A 21,834-nucleotide genomic window follows, 5' to 3' on the forward strand; every position below is an offset into this window, starting at 1 on the left:
ATATTATATTATTTACAAACAATGTATTTCTACAAATTGCATTCCATTCCATTCCAATAAAGGTTTGGTTCTTGGTCTTTATTACAATGATTAGAAAATCTCAGTGCAGAACAGATGGAGCTTTCAACACATGTTGTTTTATATCAAAAACACTTAGAAACATAGCCTCAACACAAAGCACTTACAGAAACCTAATATATAATCATTGTGTTCAGATTAACATGCTATTCTGAAAAGTAAGCTGATTTCATCTATTTGTGGTGTATCAATTTAAACAGATAAGATTTCCTGAGTATGCCACTGCCAGCCATAGGGGTCTATGGATGACTTTTCCCCTTTATTTCCTGTATCTCACTGTCAAGTTTCTTCAAAGAGTTGTCTATATTCATAAACTTTTCTCTTCCCATTTACACCTCTATCCACTGCTGTCCTGCTTCTGGTACCACAAATTGACTGATTTTGCTTTCATCAATTTCTGGTAGCAAATCCAACAGTAACTGTGGAATCCTTAGCTTATTTGACTTCCAGAGAATCAGCATTGTTATTCTGTGTTCCTCTGGCTTCCATGGCTGCCCCTCTAATTTTTTTCTCTTATCTGCCATAGTCCAGTTTTACTGAGAGTTAGTAAGTGCTCAATAAACATTTGTTAAATCAATGAATGGATGAATGAGACGTCCTGTATCCAAGGAAGGAAAAAAAGCAAAAATAGGCATTTTGTGTTATTCTCAGTGAGCAACCAAAAATGTACCGATTTCCATCTCTTGAAAGGGTATTGTTAATGCCGTGAATTTTTTCTCTCACTTCTTTCTTCTTGTCATTCTTAAAGCTCAATGCACAGACCATTTCTTCTATTAAGTGACTCTATATTCCTCTATCCTATTAGAATTAATTCTACTTTTATTTATATATCTATTGACCGTGCTCAAATGGTTCCTTATATAATAGTTGTTTACAGTTTTTCACTGTAAACTTGGCAGCTGTGAACTTTAGGGTTTTTTTAGCAAAACATTCATGTGATATTTTATGTAGTTAAGTTACTATGTTAAGTGAGCCAATTTATATGAATAACATTAGATGCATTTTGTGTGAATTATGTTTAAAATGATACTTCATTTTGAGCATGATGTTTTATTTTTCTTCTGAACTTCAACTCTTTAAAACACATATTTTATTTTCCTTGACTTTCCTTAGGAATTGAACAATACTACAAATACAAAGAGGCTTTAAAATTACACTTTTAAAGACTTAAAATCTCGACATAAGTGCCTTTGGTTGGGATTAACAGCCACACTCACAGATTGGCCTAGACTTAAAAAGTTTAAGCCATGCCCTTAAATGTGCCACGAAAACATTTTATTATCCTTTATGTGACTCCTTCTTGAATCTTTTTTTTTCCCCTATGATATTTGCTAAAGGCAAATTTCAATAAACAAGGTGGAAATGTTACATGTTACTTCTGGAGTCTCCCACACACACTATTCAGATTGTAATTGATTTCTGTAAAGTTACAAGAAGGAAATCTCCACACTAGAATGTCACATACATACTGCTGAAGATCACTGTGCTGTGGTGGGTGTACTGAAGGGAAAAGAGAAGGTTTGGAATCTGGGAGCTGATGGAATCTTGGAAAAGCAAAGTGATAGAAGAAAGTGAAGGTAGTGTGTGGCTCTTGAAATACAGGTTGGGGATGACAGGCAAAATATTGAGGGAAACATTAATGACATCTGAATGGCCTAAATCCCTCTGTCAAACCTTAACATTGATTCCCTTGGTATAGTTCCTTCTCTTGGAAGTAAAGTGAGGACTGAGGTAAGTCTGTGGTCAGAGTCTTTGCTTGAGGAAATAGACCAGGGAAATCTAATGGCTCAGGTCCATAATGTATGCCATTCCTTAGGGAATGATGAAAGGCACTGAAGTGAAACAGGTAAAGTGGATCAGGACTAAGCACTGGATTTGAGGACACATATTCAAGTGCCACCTCTGGCACTCATGAACTTTGAGGCCACGTCCAACTCACCTATCCCTGAGTCTTGGTTTCTTCTGTAAAGGAATAAATATGCTAGTACTGTGAGGATTCAATCACATAGCACATTTGGAATTTGCTAGTATGCCTAAGATAAGATAAGATAAGATAAGATAAGATAAGATAAGTATAAGAGCCAAGGGACTGAGTTTCATTTGAATGGCAAAAACTCTAATTTTTCAATTTCTTTTTTGGAAAGTGTCAGGCCTACAGACTTATTACTGAAGACTTTTGTTATTTCTTTGTCTTTCCTGTCTCTGACACAGTGTTCACTCTCTACTGGAATATATATAATTTCATTCTTTAATTAAGAAAATAACCTTATTTGTAAGATAATGGTCTTTAATTTCTCTTTTGTCAATTTTCTTAAAAATGTAATGCCAAAAATTACACAAAGTCACGCAATATGACATATCCTATGTAAAGGATAGAGACCCAAATCATCTTGTTCAGTGGTCAAGTCAGTACATTCTACACTGAGTTGACTTAGAAGTTCCTTGGATCACATTTTGTTACCCAAGGTAGAATGCTAGCACACTGTGAGGCACCAATGTTCCCACTAAATTAAGTTTTGCATCCCTGATGTATGCATCACTAGGAATGCCTGCTCACTGGGTCTGTCACCACTGTTTACTAGCGACCCAAACCAGAAGCCAAAAAATCATTCTTGACTTCTCATCTACTCCATCCTTTTAACCACTAAGATCTATTTTGCTGCCTTGTCAATTTTAGAATCTCCCCTCCTTCTTACTGCTTTAACCCCGGTACTATTGCTCATTATCTCTTGATGGAACATAGAAAAAGCCCCCCAGCTGCTCACTGGTTCTTTCTGCTATTTGATCCCAGCTTTACTCTGTACTCAAAATGGCCTATTTATATGGAAGATCTAATGCTGACACTCCCTTACTTGAAAAGCTCTATTAGTTTCCCCCTTTATGAGGTGAAAAAATAATCAAAATCCTGGATTATTTTTAGGGTCACCATCCCTTGGTTCTTGCTGTCTTCCTTTTTCTCAAATTTTATGCCCCAATAATATCAAGCATATTTGAGTTCCCAAGGTGCACATGGAGCTATTTAACTTTGCTATGCTTTTGCAAACTGTTGCTTACATTTCCCTAACTTCTTCTTTTTAAAGTATTTTAATTTCAATTCCAGTTTAGTTAACGTAGAGTGTAATGTTAGTTTCAGGTATGCAATACAGTGATTCAATACTTCCATACATCTAGTGCTCATCACAAGTGTACTCCTTAATTCCCACCACTTATTTAACCCACTCCCCAACCCACCTCCCCCTTGGTAACCATCAGTTTGTTCTCTATGGTTAAGAGCGAGATAAGAGTTTCTTGGTTTGCCTCTCTCTCTCTCTCTCTCTTTCTTCTGTTCATTTGTTTTGTTTCTTAAATTCCACATATAGGTGAAGTCATATGGTATTTGTCTTTCTCTGACTGACTTACTTAGCTTAGCAAAATACTTTCTAGCTCCATCCATGTCATTGCAAATGGCAGGATTTCATTCATTTTAATGTCTGAGTAATATTCCATTGTATATACACACCACCTCTTCTTTATCCACTCATCAATTGATGAATACTTGGGCTGTTTCTTACCTACTTTCTTCTTTGTTAATCTTTCAGTGTCAACTCAGAGGGTTTCTCCTTTAGGAAAATGTTTGCAAATGCCTAGAATGGGCTAAATCTTCTTTGTTCTTATAGAATCCTATGTTTACTGTGATTTGACCGTTTACCACGCTGCACTAACATAGTCTCTTCATCCCTCAGGGTCTCACACAGTACTGACAATATTTTGAAGATAAAGGGCATCTCTTACCCAGCTCCTTTACATAAAAGATGGTTAGTTCTTGCTAACTAGATTCCTGGAACTACCCAAGTTTCAAGTTTGTTCTCCAGATGTTTCTTTAATTCATTGGGCCATCTCAGGCCCCACCAATAACTTACCTTTTTGTCAGCTTCTGACACTCTGAACCAAAGAAACCTACTTATTACTCTGCGTATTTGATTTTTTTAAATTTCATACCGTAATTATTATTGATATTTCCAAAGTAGCTTCCACTACTCCTCAGAATAAACTGTGGTCTCTAAAATATTTTATTATTTGATGCTAGCATATATATAAAAAATATAGATATAGATATACATGTGCACATATGCATATAAATTTCAAAGGTTACAATGTCTCTTCATTAATAAAATAGCTACACCCGGCAAAATGTTTCTCTTAATGTAAGGTCCTCAAAGTATACTTTGTTTAGTTCCCTGATGTATCTGAGCACCCTTACAAATACTTGGAAAGTAGTAAGTCTTTAATAATATCTGTTTAATGATAGACTGGATGAACAAGAGAATGAGGTAAGTGATTTACTTTTCTTACAGAATTAAAAATATCGACTCTGAGGTAGAAAGATTGCATTTGGCAGTATTGCTCAATAAATAAAATTTATTTTCTAGAAGAGCCTTAGCTTTATAATTTCTAATCAAATACAACTAATTTAGTTTAAATCTCGGTGTTTTGCCAAGATCAGTTGTGGAGTCTGAAACCTAGGTATTAACCTCAAGCTTTGAATCTTCCCCAGGAAATCTGTGCCTATAACCTAGCTGACAATTGGTGGATGCTAAAATTGGATAGATATTTTCATTACCTGATTCCTTTTTATATTCTTAACTCTCATGAAAACTTGATTCAACAACAACGGCAAATAACTCTTTAGGTGGGTTTTATTTTGCTCCCCATGCAATGGCTTTTAAAATGTGACAGACTGTTCTTAATGGGAATGACTAAAATCAAGTGGCTTTCAAGTACTTTTTCAACAGTAAAGGTTTTTGTTTCTTCTTTTCCACAGTCAGAAAAATTCAGAATCGAATTCCAGGGTGACATAAGGTGATCATTCACTTTCATTAGTTAAGCATCACCAAAATAAAATCTATCTAATCTGAACAAAATGTATGTGTATGTGTACACATACACACCAAATGTGGAATCATATTAGTAGACATGAATCACAACCAGTCAAAATACGAGTGCATGCAAAGACATGAAATCATGAAGGCAATTTTGAGTGAAAATAAGAAGAAATGGAGCTCTAAGTCTTGTTCTAGAATGAATAGAGTTCTTTTACAGATTTTGTATAAAAATATGTCAATTGTGTTCTTCTGAAACTAAATCTATTCAACTCACCTTCATATAACCAGTCAGCAATCCCATTAAAAATAATTCCTTCTTTTCCAGAAGATGTCAGCCGCAATGAACTGCTCTTTATATCAGGTTGATAGTAGATATTATTTTCAAAAATATAAATCTGGTTCCAGAAACATATAAAGCAAACCAAACAAGAAAGAAGAAAAAGAAAAAAATACCAACATATTAGGAAGTTTTTAAAAAATACTTTCATACTGAAAAAAATAAAATACTTTCATGCTATAGAATAATAGCTGAGGACCTAAGTGTCGTATTATTTTCCTGCTTTCTGTTTCTTTTTATTTAGTGCACAAATTTGCATTGTTTTCAATTATTAATGGCACTTTCCTTCCTTATCATATCAGTATCAAATTATCATTTAGAAATTCCATAGTACTGGTATTTAAGCTTTTATATCTGTTTTTTCTACAACAATTTTTCATCTATTTCATCTATTTTTTATACCACAAAATTGATTTGGGTTTTACTAACTCTTTGCATACTTAAGAGACTGATAAACTGTATCAGATGCCATTTTAGTAACAGCCAACAGATGGCTTAAGAGCTTCAATATGGGGTCTTTTACAAAAATGGACTTGGTCATCAATAAGATAATCTCTAGAGAATCTTTCTGATTCCATCCATCCTGACTCACTAATACCCTGATGAAAGGAAAGGAAGGCAAAATTCCCTTGAATTGATTAATGGAACACATCTTGCTATGCCCCACTCTTTGCTGGCAAATCTTTCCTTAATAGCATAGCAATAATAATCAATGTGTGTTTGAGGGTTCAAGAGAGAGTCTTAATTTGAACACATCACAAAGTCTTCCAAAATAATATCATCATCAACAACAGCCCCCACAATAGGAACAACAGTAGAAATTGAACAGAATCTGTCCACACAAAGGGATGTCTTTTTTTAAAAAAAATATTTTTTAATGTTTTATTTATTTTTGAGACAGACAGAGACAGAGCATGAATGGGAGAGGGTCAGAGAGAGAGGGAGACACAGAATCTGAAGCAGGCTCCAGGCTCTGAGCTGTCAGCACAGAGCCCGACGCGGGGCTTGAACTCACGGACCATGAGATCATGACCTGAGCCAAAGTCGGACGCTTAACTTACTGAGCCACCCAGGCGCCCCAGGGATGTGTCTTTAATAGAGAAAATTCAGGATAAAATTATCTATAACCCATATTTGATTTTTTTTTATTTTAATTTTGAACAATCTCTATATCCAATGTGGGGCTTGAACACACAACCCTAAGATTAAGAGTCACATGCTCTACTGACTGAGCCAACCAGGTGCCCTACATTTGAATACTTTTAATGCAAACCTTTCAAACTGCTCGTCCATGTGATAATATAACCTTCAGAGAATCATGTTTCATCCACATGTTGGGGGGAGTAGAAGACTGTCAAATGGAAAACAAGCTGATATCTAGACTGAACATTCTACTAGGAAGGTAGAAGATGGTTAGTGCCCTTGTGTTCCAGCATGCTACAGGACCACTGCACAGTAGCAAACAGAACAAACACAAGAACTTCTGATATAATCCTCTCATTAGGTCCTAGATTTTAAATCTCGGTGTGAAAAATAATGAAAACCATATTAATATCCAGAAAATCTCATTGATATTCTGCTTTGATTCTGGTGATTTGGCAAGGATATAAACAGCAGATCTAATTAATCATTCCAACACTACATGTAATTTGTATTACAGGTAAGAATGCCAATGTAAGGATGAGGATTTGGGGGGAGGGTGGGGAGAAAGACAGCTATAACAGGGTGTTCAAAAGAGAGGGCTTTATAATCAGGCAGCCTAAATTCAAAATTTGAATGATTTTGACAGTTTTCTTAACCTTTTTAAATCTCAGTCTTCTCTTTTATAAAACGTGGGACGTCTCACACCTGCCTTAGCGATCTGTTGTGAAGCATACATGACGTAATAAATGTAGAACATATAATACATGACTATCACTAGAAACACGAGCTAATTTGGTTCAAAATCCTAAGCTTTTTGGAGGCTACAAATTTTAAATAAATAAAACAAAACAAAACAAAAACCCTCTCCAGCTTCAGCCAATGTGTAAATTCTCCCAAACTATTGGCCAGCATTGCATATTATGTTGGTAAAATATGGATTAGGAGTAGTAGTAATATACTAACAGTAGTAGTGTTCTACTAATAATGAAAGAAGAGAGGTAATAACAAATGACACTTGCTGCTTTCATTTCGTTTAGAAAGTTTTCAAGTGAAAGAAAATAAATTTATTTATTTTTTCTTTTTCAAATATTTATTTTGAGAGAGGGGGCACATGCGGGCAGAGAGAGGGAGAGAGAGAATCCCAAGCAGGCTCCACTGTCAGCATGGAACGGGACGTAGGGCCCAATCTCACAAACTGTGAGATCATGACCTAAGCCAAAATCAACCCACTGAGACATCCAGGAACCCCAGAAAGAAGTTCATTATTGAAATCACATGCATCATACCTAGCTTAAAGCTTGAGAACTATACCTCAGGTGTCTTAAAACTGGGTGGAAGTTGGTTTTAACAACTTGCACAATCCCTTATAACCAAGGAAAAATATTAACTTTATTCTAGCCATCTAGAGCTTAATTTAAGCTTTACATCTTTTGTCAACTACCTCTTTTTGCCTTTCACAAACAGGCACACACAAAGTGCCTTCACAAACTGGCACACAAAGTCTTCCCTACGTGGAAGGAATACCCTTTTTGTACCTGAATCTTCTATTAGGGCTTGTGAGCAACAACAGTTCAGATCATCTACACCCAGAATACGTAAGGACATGTGGCTATTCTTGGGGGTAGAGGTGACTTAATCCAAAGTCATGTAGTTCCAGATCCTCAGCTTTCTGAAGGGAACAAACTCTAAGTCAAAACAATTGATAAAACCTCCACGATTTCAGCAGATGTATAAATTATCCAAAACCATTGACCAGTAATTACAATTATATTTGAAGAACAGATTGGATGATATTCAGAATCCATATGAAACTGACATCTGCTTCAATGTAAAAGAACAAGCAATATGGAATCTGAATTTTAATGCCATTTGCTGAAAGCTTAAATACCAGGGAATGTCCACAAGATCTTTCTTCTATGGACGAAAAATTTGTAGCTGCCTTCATGAAAATGTACATTTGTAATCTTCTGACCTCTTTTAAATAGCCAAAGTTTTTCCTTGAATTATATTAGTTTCAAATAATCATAATAAACTCTAACTACTAGCTTAACAATAGGAGAACTGCAAATATTCACAGGTACTACATGGGCACTCTGATAGAATTAAACTGGATCGAAATGTCAATCATCGAGGACTTAAACTAGATTTAAATCACATTGAAAATATGACAAACTGTAATGCTATTTATCCTAGTGTTATTGACTAAGATGTTTACTTTTTTTTTTTGATGCTGTTAATCAATTCTTTCAATGAGCCACCTAAACAGTATAACAAATAGGAATGGATAGCTATTTGACCATTTAACTCTTCAATTTACAAAGCAAGCCAACTACACAGTTTTTAAAAATCAATGGTCTTCTAAGTTTTTTTTTAAAGTTTATTTATTTATTTTGAGAAACACAGAGACAGCATGTGTGGGGGAGGGGCAGAGAAAGACAGGGGGAGAGAGAGAGTCCCAAGCAGGCCTCACCCTGCCATCACAGAGACAGATACAGGGCCTGAACCCACAATACCATGAGATCATGACCTGAACCGAAACCAAGAGTTGGAAGCCTAACTGACTGGGCCACCCAAGAATCCCCAAAAACAATGGTCTTAATACACTTACAAAATTATTCAAAACTGGTAAAGAGATCAGAAAGGGAACAGGAAGACAAAGTACTATGTGCCGACTCATGGCAACAAGTATGTAATACGTTCCAAGAAATTAATCAGTGTGCTAGTTGATAGGTCATTCTCAAGTTATTGGACATAGCATGTGCCACTGCTGAGCAGGCATCTATAAGGGCCAATTATTCACTTTTTCTTCCCACTGCCATAACCACCCACAATGCTTCTGATGGTGGGCACCCAGTGGCCTTGATTGCTGGGTGAAGAAGCTTGGAGCACATAGCCAAACTGTGATGGACACATAGCAAGAAGTGAACATTTAATGTTAAAAGTCATTATGATTTTGGAACTGAGAGTAATGACAATGTACATTAGCCTACTGTGCCTGATTCAACTAGAGACAATGCCTGATAGTAGCAGACTCTTGCAAACTTTTAATGAGCTTAGAAAAACAGCAAAATAAAACAGGAATATAATTGAATATCAGACCTATTTTTCCTGAAATGTTACTGAAAAGTTATTCCACATTCACTGACTGTCATGATAATTTTAAATTAGAAAATTGTGAAGGGGCACCTGGGTGGCTTGGTTGGGCATCCGACTTCAGCTCAGGTCATGATCTCACAGCTTGTGGATTCGAGCCCTGCATCGGAGTCTGTGCTGACAGCTCACACCCTGGAGCCTGCTTCAGATTCTGTGTCCCTCTCTCACTCTGCCCCTCACCCACTCATGCTCTGTCTCTCTCTCTCTTAAGAATAAATAAGACATAGGGGTGCCTAGGTGGCTCAGTCAGTTACCCGTCTGAAATGAGTTGAAGTCATGATCTCAGCTCCATGAGTTCCAGCCCCACATTGGGCTCTGTGCTGACAGCTTGGAGCCTGGAGCTGCTTGGGATTCTATGTCTCCCTCTCTCTCTGCCCCTCCCCTGCTCATGCTCTGTCCTCTCTATCTCAAAAATAAATAAAAACATTAAAAATTAAAAACAATAAATAAAACATTAAAAAAACAAATTAAAAAAAAAAAGAAAATTGTGAATTACTCAAAAATCCCCATGCACTGTAATGGTGTTAGAGGATATGAAACAGTCTAGTTGGGATAGTATTTGGGTTGCCTTTTATTGTGACTTGCTTTCTGGGAAAAAATTATAATTAAGAAAATATACCAGCTAACAGATATTGCTGGTAGGAATTTAGTGAATGGAGTCCTTTCTTATGTTGATTGTAAAAATATAAAGTGGTATGGCCATATGGGAAAATGATATGGGAAATCTCATCAGCTATCCCAAACCTGGGACCTTCTCTTGTAGGGCAAAAAAAGAAAGAAAAATCACTAATAAGTAGGAAATGCTGATGGGTAATACTTATAACAGCAGTGTTTATAATGGCCAAAAGGAGAAGTCAAAGTGAAAACCCATCAAAGCAAATACCTAGATGGATTATGATGCATCTGCATCATGTTATAACATTCAGGTTTTGAGGAAAACAAAGTAGTGTTATGTGAACTGATGGGAAGAAGTTTCACTGAGATATTGTCAAAGGACAAAAGACATAAAACGAAAGTTATTTCAATGTGAACCCATTTTTTGCACTAAATAATAACACTACTTATACAAAATTATACTAGCAGGAATATCACCAACAGATATACATTGGTCATTCATTATCTGTTGTAGTTAGTTCCATGCCTGCCCCAATATAGTCTTTTATAACTGTGGGCCATTCAAAGCCCCAAATTCCCATTTCCCAGACTCTCTTGCAAACTAATCTTCTCATCTTCTTTGCTAGATGAGTTTTAGTTACTTTGTGCAAAAAGAGAGTTGGTAGATAGGAATTGAAGACATTTGCCATTAACAGTTGGTCTAGCATGTCAACTTAAGCCATGGTGGTTCAGTGGTAGTTTAAAACATTTATAAATATTATAAATAAACACACACACACACACACACACACACACACACACACACACATATATATATATAAACATGAGGAAATTTAAGGATACCTATATACGTATGTATTATATTTACATACATGTGTATATATCCACATATAAATATATGTATGTATGCCTGTGACTCTGCAAGGATATATGCTAGCCTTTTAATATGGGTTTATGTGTTGGAAAGTAGCTATACAGTAAGAGAAAGGAATAAGAAACAGGTAGTCAAACAGAAAAGACTGGGAAAATATGCTAAAAAGACTTGATTACATTTATACGTGTATGTAAAGTATAAAGGTTAGTAGATGTGTAAAGTACCAACAATAATTTCAGTGATAATAAAAAATAATGACAGTGATACAGAAATTAGGCATATAGGCTCTACATGAATAGTAGGTGATTCTTTATATTAATTTTTTAAAAATATGAAACTAATGATAAAGGATGTTTTCTTGGAGTAGTAGGGTTTTTCAACCTACTGACATTAAGGACTGGATATCTTTTTAAAAATTTTATTTATTTATTTTGAGAGAGAGAGAAAAAAAGAGCATGAACAGGGAAGGGGCAGGGAGAGAGGGAGAAAGAGAATTCCAAGCAGGCTCCACACTCATGGCAGAGCCCAACGCAGGGCTAGATCCCACACACTGTAAAACCATGACTTGAGCCTAAATCAAGAGTCCAATGCCTAACCAACTGAGCCACCCAGGTGCCTTGAGGCCTGGATATTTCTTTGTTGTGGATGACTACCCTGACATTGTGGGATGATTAGCAGCATCCCTTACTTCTACATACAAGATGCCAGTGACAGCCCTTTCTCTCAGTTGTGACAACCAAAAATGTCTCCAGACATTACCCAATGTCCTCTGGAGGGGAAGGACAAAATCACCTCCAGCTGAGAACCAATGATTTTGAGGTAAATTGTTTTGCATGTGTATGCTCCATGAATAAAATAATTTAGTTTAATTCCATAAACTTTTAAAAGCCAATTTGCAATTTGTTGTCCAAAAGTACTCTGCTAAGTGTGCCTGGGGCTATAAAGATTTTAATGTGTAGTCCCTATCTTCAAGAAGATTATATTTTTATGTGATAGGCAGGTAAATTCCTAAAATTGAATGAAGGAAAAAAATACATATTACAGGGCTTAGGCATGAGTGGCAGAGCTCAGGGTGGGGGAAGTGACTCATGAGACATTTATGAGATACTAAATGTAAACAGTGTCATAAAAGACAAGGAGTGACTTCGTGGGATTAGGAAGGTAGAGAAAAGAAATGTCAGGCTAAGGGAACAGAATGAGCTAAAGCCAAAGGTGAACAACTATGGAAATTTTAGAGGAACTTTTTTTTTTTTTTTTAAGATTCAGGAACACTTCCTATATACCTATGACTGTCTAAAAATTGGGGTGCCTGGTTAGCTCAGTTGGCTAAGTGTCCAACTCTTGATTTTGGCTTGGGTCATAATCTTACAGTTGGTGAGTTCGAGCCCTGTGCTGACAGCATGGAGCCTGCCTGGGATTCTCTCTCTTTCTCTCTCTCTCTTTCTCTGACTCTCCCCTTCACTCTCTCTCTCTCAAAATAAATAAATAAAATTTAATAAATAAAAATAAATGTCAAGATGGTGGTCAACCATAGAGCAGCTTGCATGCTAGACCGGATGATTTGAATTCCGTGTTTTCAATAACTGACAGCTATAAGTTGTTTACAGGCAGATGAGTAATTAGGAAAATATTTAGGAAAATAACTGGTGACAATAAATGAATTGAAGGTGGAAATATGAGACCACTGGCAGAAGGATAATTCAAATATTCTGCTTAATAGGTGTAATAGTTATAAACATGGAGTAATTATTCCTAACATATGATGTCCTGCTTATGTCTAAAACATTTGTGAATTCCATTTGAGTATCTCTCAGTTGGATACTTTAAAGCTTCACTCTCCAGAGGCAATTACTGCAGTTTTAACACTACTTTCATACTGTTCAAATCATAGGCAGTTTTCACCTTTTACCCTGCTCAGTGAGAATCTGAACATTCAGTCAACCATGGCCTTGGCTCCTTCTGGCCCTTGAACCACCAATTATACTCCAACTTCATCATACTCCCTGGCCCAACACAGGTTCCAAAATTTGTGTGGAACCTTTGCTTGCCTTTTGCTTTCCAAGAACAGATTTTTAATTTTCAATCATATATGTCAGTCAGTCAGTCAGTCAGTCAAGGGACATATACAAGAATGCTCATAGCAGAGCTCTTTATAGTAACCAATAATGATATTGTCAGTCAGGACAAAGATTATCCTTGGAGGGGAACAGTGACTAGTAAAGGACAGAAGAGGGGTTCTGATTTATATTCTGGATGCTGTGTATATGAGAAAGTACTACATCTATATTAAAACTAAAGAAAAAGGAAAAAAATAATATGCAGAATATTTATGTGTAACCACAATTCATTTAAAATACTACCAAAAAGATTACCAATATTTCACTGAAAACTATAGTGCATCATTCAACTTCATAAAAATTCTGTTTCCTTAATTTGCCAGGATGTAATAAATTCTGAGTGTCCGTTTATATAATGCAAAGTAAAGCTATGAGCACAAGTTAAATAGTTTGATTACCTTTGACATTTGGCTTTGAATAAACCTCTCTGTTGGTTATAGAGTAGTGCTTTCATTTCTCTGCGGGACCATCTCTCGGCTATAGAACAACTCACTCAAATCATTCATCTCACCTTTGCACCAGTACCTGACATTCTAGAGATATAATCACTATCAGAGAACTCTCATCCCTTGACATTTGCAATTATTCATATCAGGAAGCCCTTTCAAAGAGTTCCTATTTCCTCAAACCTTTACAGAACATTATGCATTTTCAAAGAAGTGAAATATATCCCTTTGTCTTAAATTCATAATTATGTAAGTCACTTCCCAGTTCCAAAGCCCTTGCATCCATGCCTTTTTAGGAGAAAAATGGACCCCAGATAAAAGTTAGCAAACAGACAACTGACAGTAAACTCCAATCAGTGAAATGTAACAATGGCAGACTATCAGTTGGAAATGTCAGTCCATCAAACTCATCTAGGATAAGAGAAGGCCTTATGGTAAATAGCACATTTTGATAACTGAAATTAATAAAAATATTTATGGGTCTCCAGTAATAAAATGGGACCTACAGAAGACAGTTATAAATATTATTACATTATTAAAAATATCCTATGTACTGATTTATGTGTCAAATGCTAGAGGATGGAATGACCTAGTCACTGTGTATCCATTTCCCCCTCTACCCCATGTTCTCCTCTTTCATTTCTCCTTCACCACCCATCTGCTTGCCTTTCTTCCCTTCTAGTTCTCCATCAAAAAACAAGCATGTATGATGTATCTGGTACCGTTTATATTCTAGGCACTGTACTGAGCCTCGGGCATATAAGGACAAGATCTTACGATCTAATGTGATTTCCCAACACAAGCACACACAAGTTAACTAGGTATGGTAGACAACAAAACATAAAGTCAATGTATGGGGACTGTTTAATATGTGTCATGGCATTCGAACCTGAAATGGAACATAAAAAAGAAAAGCAAGAGAATAGGATTTTTATCAGAGAGACATGAGACCTAATCCTGGTAGATCTCTTTATAAAACTGGGCACTTCAGTTACTTTGCTTCCCTGATAGTGTTTCCCCATTTAAAATGTGGTGATATTACTACTTTTCATGGTGGTCTATAGGATTAAAGAAACCTAGAACAGATCATGAATGTTGCTGTATGTACCTGCACATAGATGCTCAACTTTTACAAAACTAATTGAAGCTAGTAAGTATTGGTCATAAAATATTATTATAATTTCAGGAAAATCAAACAGTCCTATCCAGTTATCCTAAAAAGAAGCTTAAGGATTTGAAGAAGGTGAATTAATTACTTTACCCTCTGTTTCTCTATATCATAATGTAACGTACATAATGTATTTTTTTTTGTCTTATTTGGCCACTTAGATCTGACTTCCATTTATTTTGGAGGATTCTTGCATTATGGGAGTACTGGGGTGGAATTGGGGGTGGGGGAGCAGAGCCTAATCTCTAATCTTAAAGACAAAAAGCCAGATAAACTCCTCTAGGTCATGATTCCACCTATGACTTTGAATCTTGAAGGAATAAAGTTGCAGTTGAAAAACAAGTCACACGAGCAACAGCAAATTCTCAAGGGCCCAGCAAAGGCGGAGGCAGGATGCCCACTGATATACTGCCAGTTCAGCAGCCTAATCATATTTCCTGCGGCATCCCAATCAAATTTTCCTGAACGCATTCCAGTGTTCAACAGTGCCTGACTCCTCGTGACTCCTGGTCACGGAATTCCAACCTTCTCACTGATTCTGACAGGTTTCAGCTATTCTTTTAGTGAATTCATTTTCTCTTGAAATGAACCCGAGTATTTCTCTTGCTTACTTCCAGGAATCCTAATTGCCAGATGGCAAGCAACAGTTTAACAGCCACCTCATGGGTAAGGAAAGCCCTTCACCATCTTGTGTTGGGAACAAACTGAGTTAACCCCTCTTTTTTCTGCAGCTAGCTGTCCTCCCTTTCATCCACCCCAAGATTTGCAAAAAAAAAAAAAAAAAAAAAAAAAAAAAAGCATGGTGCATATGCACTTTAGTCTCTGTTGCTAAAACAATTTGTTTTTGTATTTGTATTATGACTCCTTTTATTTCAAATGGGGACTCCTACATTCTTAAAATAGAGTCCCTGAAGGAGGGTTGAGGGAGACTGGAAGAAATTCTCATATGCTTATCAATGAGTCTGTGCCTAATGCTTTCCAGTTTATAGGCATGCTGATAAGAAAACAAATTGAAAAATGCAGAAGGTGGAACCAGCCTTGGCTATCTCCCATGCACATTCTCCCACGGCTCTAGACTCTTTATTCCACTTCATGCAATTTCAGGGGATCCTCGGCCACAAATGAAGAAATGTAGGTGTTTGTTTGTTTGGCTGGTTTTTTTTTTTTTAAACGATACAGAAATACCTGATTTTTTTTTTTTTTTTTACTATATCCTCCCAAAATAGTGGATATCAGTAAAATGACATAGAAAGGTTGAACTTGGAATGTAATGTCTATGTCCAGAATTAATTTGTTTATTCTAGTTAATGTTCTTATGAACTCGAATTTAAGTGAGCCAATGATAAACTGAAGATGAGAATCCTTCCAATTCAAGCATAATGTGGGATTCAGAATAAAATAACTTGAAATATTTCCCTACCTCATGAGGTTCTACTGAAACAGCCATCCGTCATGCTTCAGTTAATCTGCCTACTGCAAAGGGGTGTGATCAAATCCTACCTCTGATGTATGTGTAATTGCAACACAATATACCCAAATCACTTTTTATTTTTGTGGATAAAAGCATGTAAGAGGGTACGTAAAAGAGCAATTTCTGACTCTCAGCATTTCATTTTTGGTTCTTTTCCATCAGTTATTCAGTGGTGCCCCTCCCTTCAGGTCTCTACTTCCATCCAATTAGTAAAATCACAAAACTGCATCTTGTGGTCAGCGCTTCAACATAGTCAATGCTCAAAGAAGTATTCTATTACTCAGCATTCAATAAAGAATAAAGCCTAAATTGTTTAGGCTAAAATTATGAGCAAAACATACTCTTCAGGACTCGTGTATTAACCCACCTATAAGGCAACCTTTGCCTTTGTAATCTCATCCACTTGCCATCACATATATGTGGGTTTTGTCTGTATTTGCTTTATTTGTTTCTCCCTGAAAAAGGTATTGACACACAAACAGAAAAATCCACCTTGGACAGATCGGTTATATAGAATTCCCAGCAAAATGGCACTTTTTCAAAAGCTAATGTCAGATGATATTACATGTTTCATATTATTTGAAGACATATGTAAATACTATATATTTACGAATAGGGAAATATTTTTAACTCTCTTAATGAAGAAGGTTTAAAGAGGAAAAAAGACAGCAAGTTACGTGTAGGGTGAGGGAGGGGTATACATGGAGGGGTGATGGTTGTACATTTTTTATTTAACTCATTCATTTGCAGTTCTATAGCATTCCTAATATGTACCACATCTATGATAACACTAAGTCTTAGTCCCTGTTGCTGATGAATTCACAGTTTAAAATAAGAAATATAAGAAAAACGCTAACAAAATATGGCACTTCTGTGATACAGTGATGCATACATTACTGGAATGTAAGTCAAAGACATGAAATATGGATTTCCCCCGCTTTCCAGAAGTTTGGGTTAGGCCACTTCACTTTTGTGAAACACCTACCTTTGTACCTGTTTTCACTAACTGAAATAAGTCTGGAGAAAATTTTTCGCTTTTAGTGAAAAACCCATGACCATACTAAGGTAGGTGCTTTGTAAGGCAAGGTGCTGTAACATGCACTTTCCAAGAGCGGAGGATGCCTATAGTCCAAAGTTGACTGAGGAAAAGGAGGAAGAGAAAAGGTTTCAGATGAGACGTGGCATTCTAGCTGAGCCTATGAGTTCCAGTAGATGTTTCCAGGCAGAGAAAGGTAAAACAATATTCCAAGTAGAGGAAATAGCACGAGGAAAGACAGTTTAGATGATCTGAAACTGAAAACACAGTGAAGAGGAAAAAAAAAACAGAAAGGAAAATAAGAGAGAAGAAAAGGCAAAGAGATGTGTGATAGGAGGGAGTGAGGCCAGACTAGATATCAAAGAATTATTGGAGAACTAGAGAGAAGTGTGGGAAACATATGAAGATAAGGAGATGCTTTCTTAACAATTTTCCTTTTAGTGGTTTGGATGATCATTCTGAAAACCAGTTCAAACTAAAAATACACTAAAATATTAGTCCACTTGTGAAGATACAAACGTGTATAGAGTGCCCTGAATATCTTAAATCATGATCCTACTATCTTTCATTTCATTTTGAATTAATCTGAACTATTATTTTCTGTACCCTGTTCTGGTTGAGCATTAGGAAGTGAAATGGGATCCCAATGATACTGTAATATTAACTACTAAGGGAAAGCCTGTCTCAGAATGAACCTCCAAACACTGTTCCCACATGGGTGTCCTTATTCTACAGGTATTAATACAGTAAACAAATAATATGCCTTGTGTTAAAATGGACTGCTTTTCATATTAGCCATTAGTGGGAGGTAGGTGAGTTTCTAAGTTTGATGCATATAATACTTTAATGTTAGAACAGATAAAACAGTGACAAATAGAAAAGAAAATGCAGTATCATATGATTTCATTCATATTTTGAATTTAAGAAACAAAATGAGGAGAGGGAAAAGAAGAGAGAGAGGGAGGCAAACCAAGAAATAGACCCTTTTACTTTGTTAATTTTCATTTATTTTGAGAGAGAGAGAGAGAGAGCGAGCGAGAGAGAGAGCAAGCACGAGGGCTGGAGGGGCAGAAAGAGAGGGGGTGGGAGAGAAAGACAATCCAAGCAGGCTCCACTCTGTCAGCACAGAGCCCAACTCAGGCTTGATGCCAGGAACTGTGAGATCATGACCTGAGCCGAAATCAATCAGACACGTAAGGGACTGAGCCACCCAAGCCCCTTGAAATAGATTCTTAACTAGAGAATAAACTGAAGGCTACCAGAGAGGAGGTGGATGGGGGGATGGGGGAAATAGGTGATGCAAATTAAGGAGTGCACTTGTCCTGATGAGCACTGTGTGATGTATGGAAGTGTTGAATCACTATATTGGACACCTGAAACTAATATTACACTCTATGTTAACTAACTGGAATTTAAATACAAACTTTAAAAAAAGAGAGAGACAGAAAGAGAAAAGAGATGCTTAGGCAGGGAGCAAGATGGTTTTTGAGAAAGTCCAAACTCAGTTGCCACTGTTGACTGGGTATCATAACACTTGAAAAGATAAACGATTGATTGAAGAAGCGGGATTCTGGGGTGCCACCACCAGTGCATACCCATTTCTGGGTTTGTAAATGGAGAATGGGATAAGAAAAGATGAAAAGTGAGCATAGTGTGATTGGAGCTTTCAGGAAAATCTCTATGAAAAGATTTTTTTTTGGGGGGGGTGGATTTAAAAGTAAGACAGAGAAGGATGAAAAAGAGCACTGTAAAAAGGAGAAGACTGAGATTTGAGGAAATGCACCCAGAATTTTTTCACTTATTTCCTCAAAATATTTAGGCTTCAAGTCTGCTGTCCAGAATCCTTCACATAGTTTAAGCAATAAATGTTTTATAATAGCATCTATCCAACCGAAGAAGACCATCAGACTTCCTTAGGATCCCATCATCGGAACAAGGAAGTCTCCTTGCCCCAGGTTTTGAGATCACCTTCCTCTCCTGGACTTAATCAACTAAATCTCTCACTTATCGCTTATTCTTGGTCATTTCAGTAATCCCAAAATTGTAACTGTTGCTACTGACAACTGATCCTCCACCTTGCTGTCATCACAATAATAACGCTCAGCACTCCCGGACCTTTTGCCAACCCCCGTGTCCATACTCTTTCACGCTACATTTGAAAACAGTCACTCCCAAACCAACCAACTGCCCCTGACCCTGTTTCTTCTCTGAAAGTTCCTTCTATCACTTCGCTGTAACTGAATCCGGTCTCCCTTGAGGGCATCATTACCCGGCAGCCCTGTCTAGTGACACTTGATTACTATCTCACACCTCAAGCTGCTCACTGCTCTGTATTGTTCCTTTAGAACGTAACTTTTCCACCCCATTATAAAAAAATCCTTTTCATATGAGGTTCATGCCAATCAGCTTTACCAATCTCTGGCTCCTCAAATGAGTGAACTGATATTCTAAAGCACTAGTTCTAACAAGTAGGCATTATATGAAAATGAGTGCCATGGTCGAGGGCAGGGTTCTACAAATTATGGTGCATGAGCAAAGTCTATCCTGTCTTTGATATTGCATGGTTCACAAGCTATGAATGGTTTTTGCAGACCAACATTTGTGATTTGATGAGAGGGACACTTACTTGGAATTTCAGGTAAGTAAAAAGATTTCCCACAAAAAATAATCTCATTAGTAGACATGTATTACAAAACATTGCACTTAATTATGATTTTTAGTTACCTCAATAAAACGTTATGACAATTTGTTTTCTGTCTTGTTACATAAGTACCTGTATAAAACCCTCTCAATTTTACCTGTTGTCCTGCAAAATCAAAAATATTTACTATCTCGGGGCGCCAGGGTGGCTCAGTAGGTTGAGCTTCTGACTTTGGCTCAGGTCATGATCTCACAGTTCGTGAGTTTGGGCCCCGTGTTAGGCTCTGTGCAGACAGCTCAGAGCCTGGAGCCTGCTTCAGATTCTATGTCTCCCTCTCTGCCCCTCCCCTACTTGCGCTCTGTCTCTCTTTCTCTCTGCCTCTCAAAAATAAAGACAAATAATTTTTAAAATTAAAAAAAATATTTACTATCTGGACCTTTACAGAAAAAGTTTACTGTCCCTTGGTATAGGGCAAGATAACAAAACACTGAATTAAGCAAAATTATTTTCTTACTTTTTTCTGTCTTTCTTTCTATTTTCTTTTTAAAATGGAATTCTTCAAAAATTTCGCTTATCCCATTACGAATCATTGAAATTCATGATATCGCATTTCTTAAATGAACTTGATCATGATTTTTTTTTAAATCAGGATATCTGGCAGGTCTAATATTCTAAGGGAAAAGTCTTAAACTGCATTTTAAAATAGGTCCTATTTCTTAAATAAAAATGCACTGGTATCTGGATCATTATTTGCATCCTTAAGGACCAATTATTTTCATAGCTTTCAAATAGCATAGTACTTCCTCTAAGATGTGGGTCAACTCTATGACATCAAAGTTCAGTAGCAATCACAAATCTCATCCCGAAGAAAATAATGTTCAAGATTGACTGGAATTAATGTGATCAATTTAGAACAACATTTTCATATTTTCTTTAAAAGCATGGGTGAGGATCTCCCAAACTGACTGATTGGTATTTACATATTATCCTGACTTCAATGCAAATCTACTCAACTACATGATACTTTAAAAGGGAAACCTCAGTCCAAGACAGGCTTCACTTGTCAACTTTCCATTCTTTTCCCCTTGGATCCACCATTTTGTTATGCCTTTCAAGTCATGCATGAGAACTTAACTCTGATCTTTCTTATCTTGTCTTGCAGGACAACAGGTCTCCTCACATGTCCATGGTTTACTAAAAATCCACAAAAATAATTCTTATCCTGGGGTGTCTGAGTGGTTCAGTTGGTTAGGTGTCCGACTCTTAATTTCTGCTCTGGTCGAGATCTCAGGGTTATGAGACTGAGCCCTGGGTCGGGCTCCCAGATGAACACAGAGCCTGCTTGGATTCTCTCTCTGCCCTCTCCTCCTCTCTGTCTCTGTCTGTCAAATAAATAAATACATTCTAAAATAATTCTCATCCATACTATTATACAGCTTTTCCTTTAATACCCACAATTGTAATGGGTTAGCATTTCAGTATTTTATTAGAAGGACAGTCACTTCAGTGGACTTCATCCAACTCAGTCCCCCACACTAGGACATATCCGTCCTATGTGCACCTGCTAGAGTTGCCTTAAACTCCATTTGAGATGCACAAGAATCCAAAGTAACTCTCAATTTACAGTCCCATCAAATATATAGCCACAGGGCCCCTGGGTGGCTCAGTTGGTTAAGCATCCAACTCTTGATTTCCACTAGGGTCATGATCTCACAATTCGTGAGATCAAGCCCTGCGTCGGGCTCTGTGCTGACAGCTGAAGCCTTCTTGGGATTCCTTCTCTCCCTCTCTCTCTCTGTTCCTCCCCTGTTCTCTCTCCCTCTCAAAAATAAATAAATAAACACTAAAAAAAACCCCACAAATATAATGCCACCAGATCAACAGAGCCAGACT

At 36.9% G+C, this 21,834-nt stretch overlaps 1 protein-coding gene across 2 annotated transcripts in view; it reads right to left on the reverse strand.

Annotated features, from left to right (window-relative positions):
- DPP10 (dipeptidyl peptidase like 10) overlaps nucleotides 1–21,834 on the reverse strand; it is a 659,495-nt gene that overhangs the window by 122,977 nt on the left and 514,684 nt on the right. For both annotated transcript variants that reach the window (XM_086718449.1, XM_086718450.1), the window contains exon 8: nucleotides 5,215–5,335. In XM_086718449.1, coding sequence (XP_086574575.1) covers nucleotides 5,215–5,335 — 121 coding nt within the window. The remainder of the gene's footprint in view (nucleotides 1–5,214; nucleotides 5,336–21,834) is intronic.

Source organism: Puma concolor, chromosome C1, assembly GCF_028749965.1.
Source record: "Puma concolor isolate L17-30 chromosome C1, mPumCon1.1.hap2, whole genome shotgun sequence".
In the NCBI taxonomy this organism is placed as follows: Eukaryota; Metazoa; Chordata; class Mammalia; order Carnivora; family Felidae; genus Puma; species Puma concolor.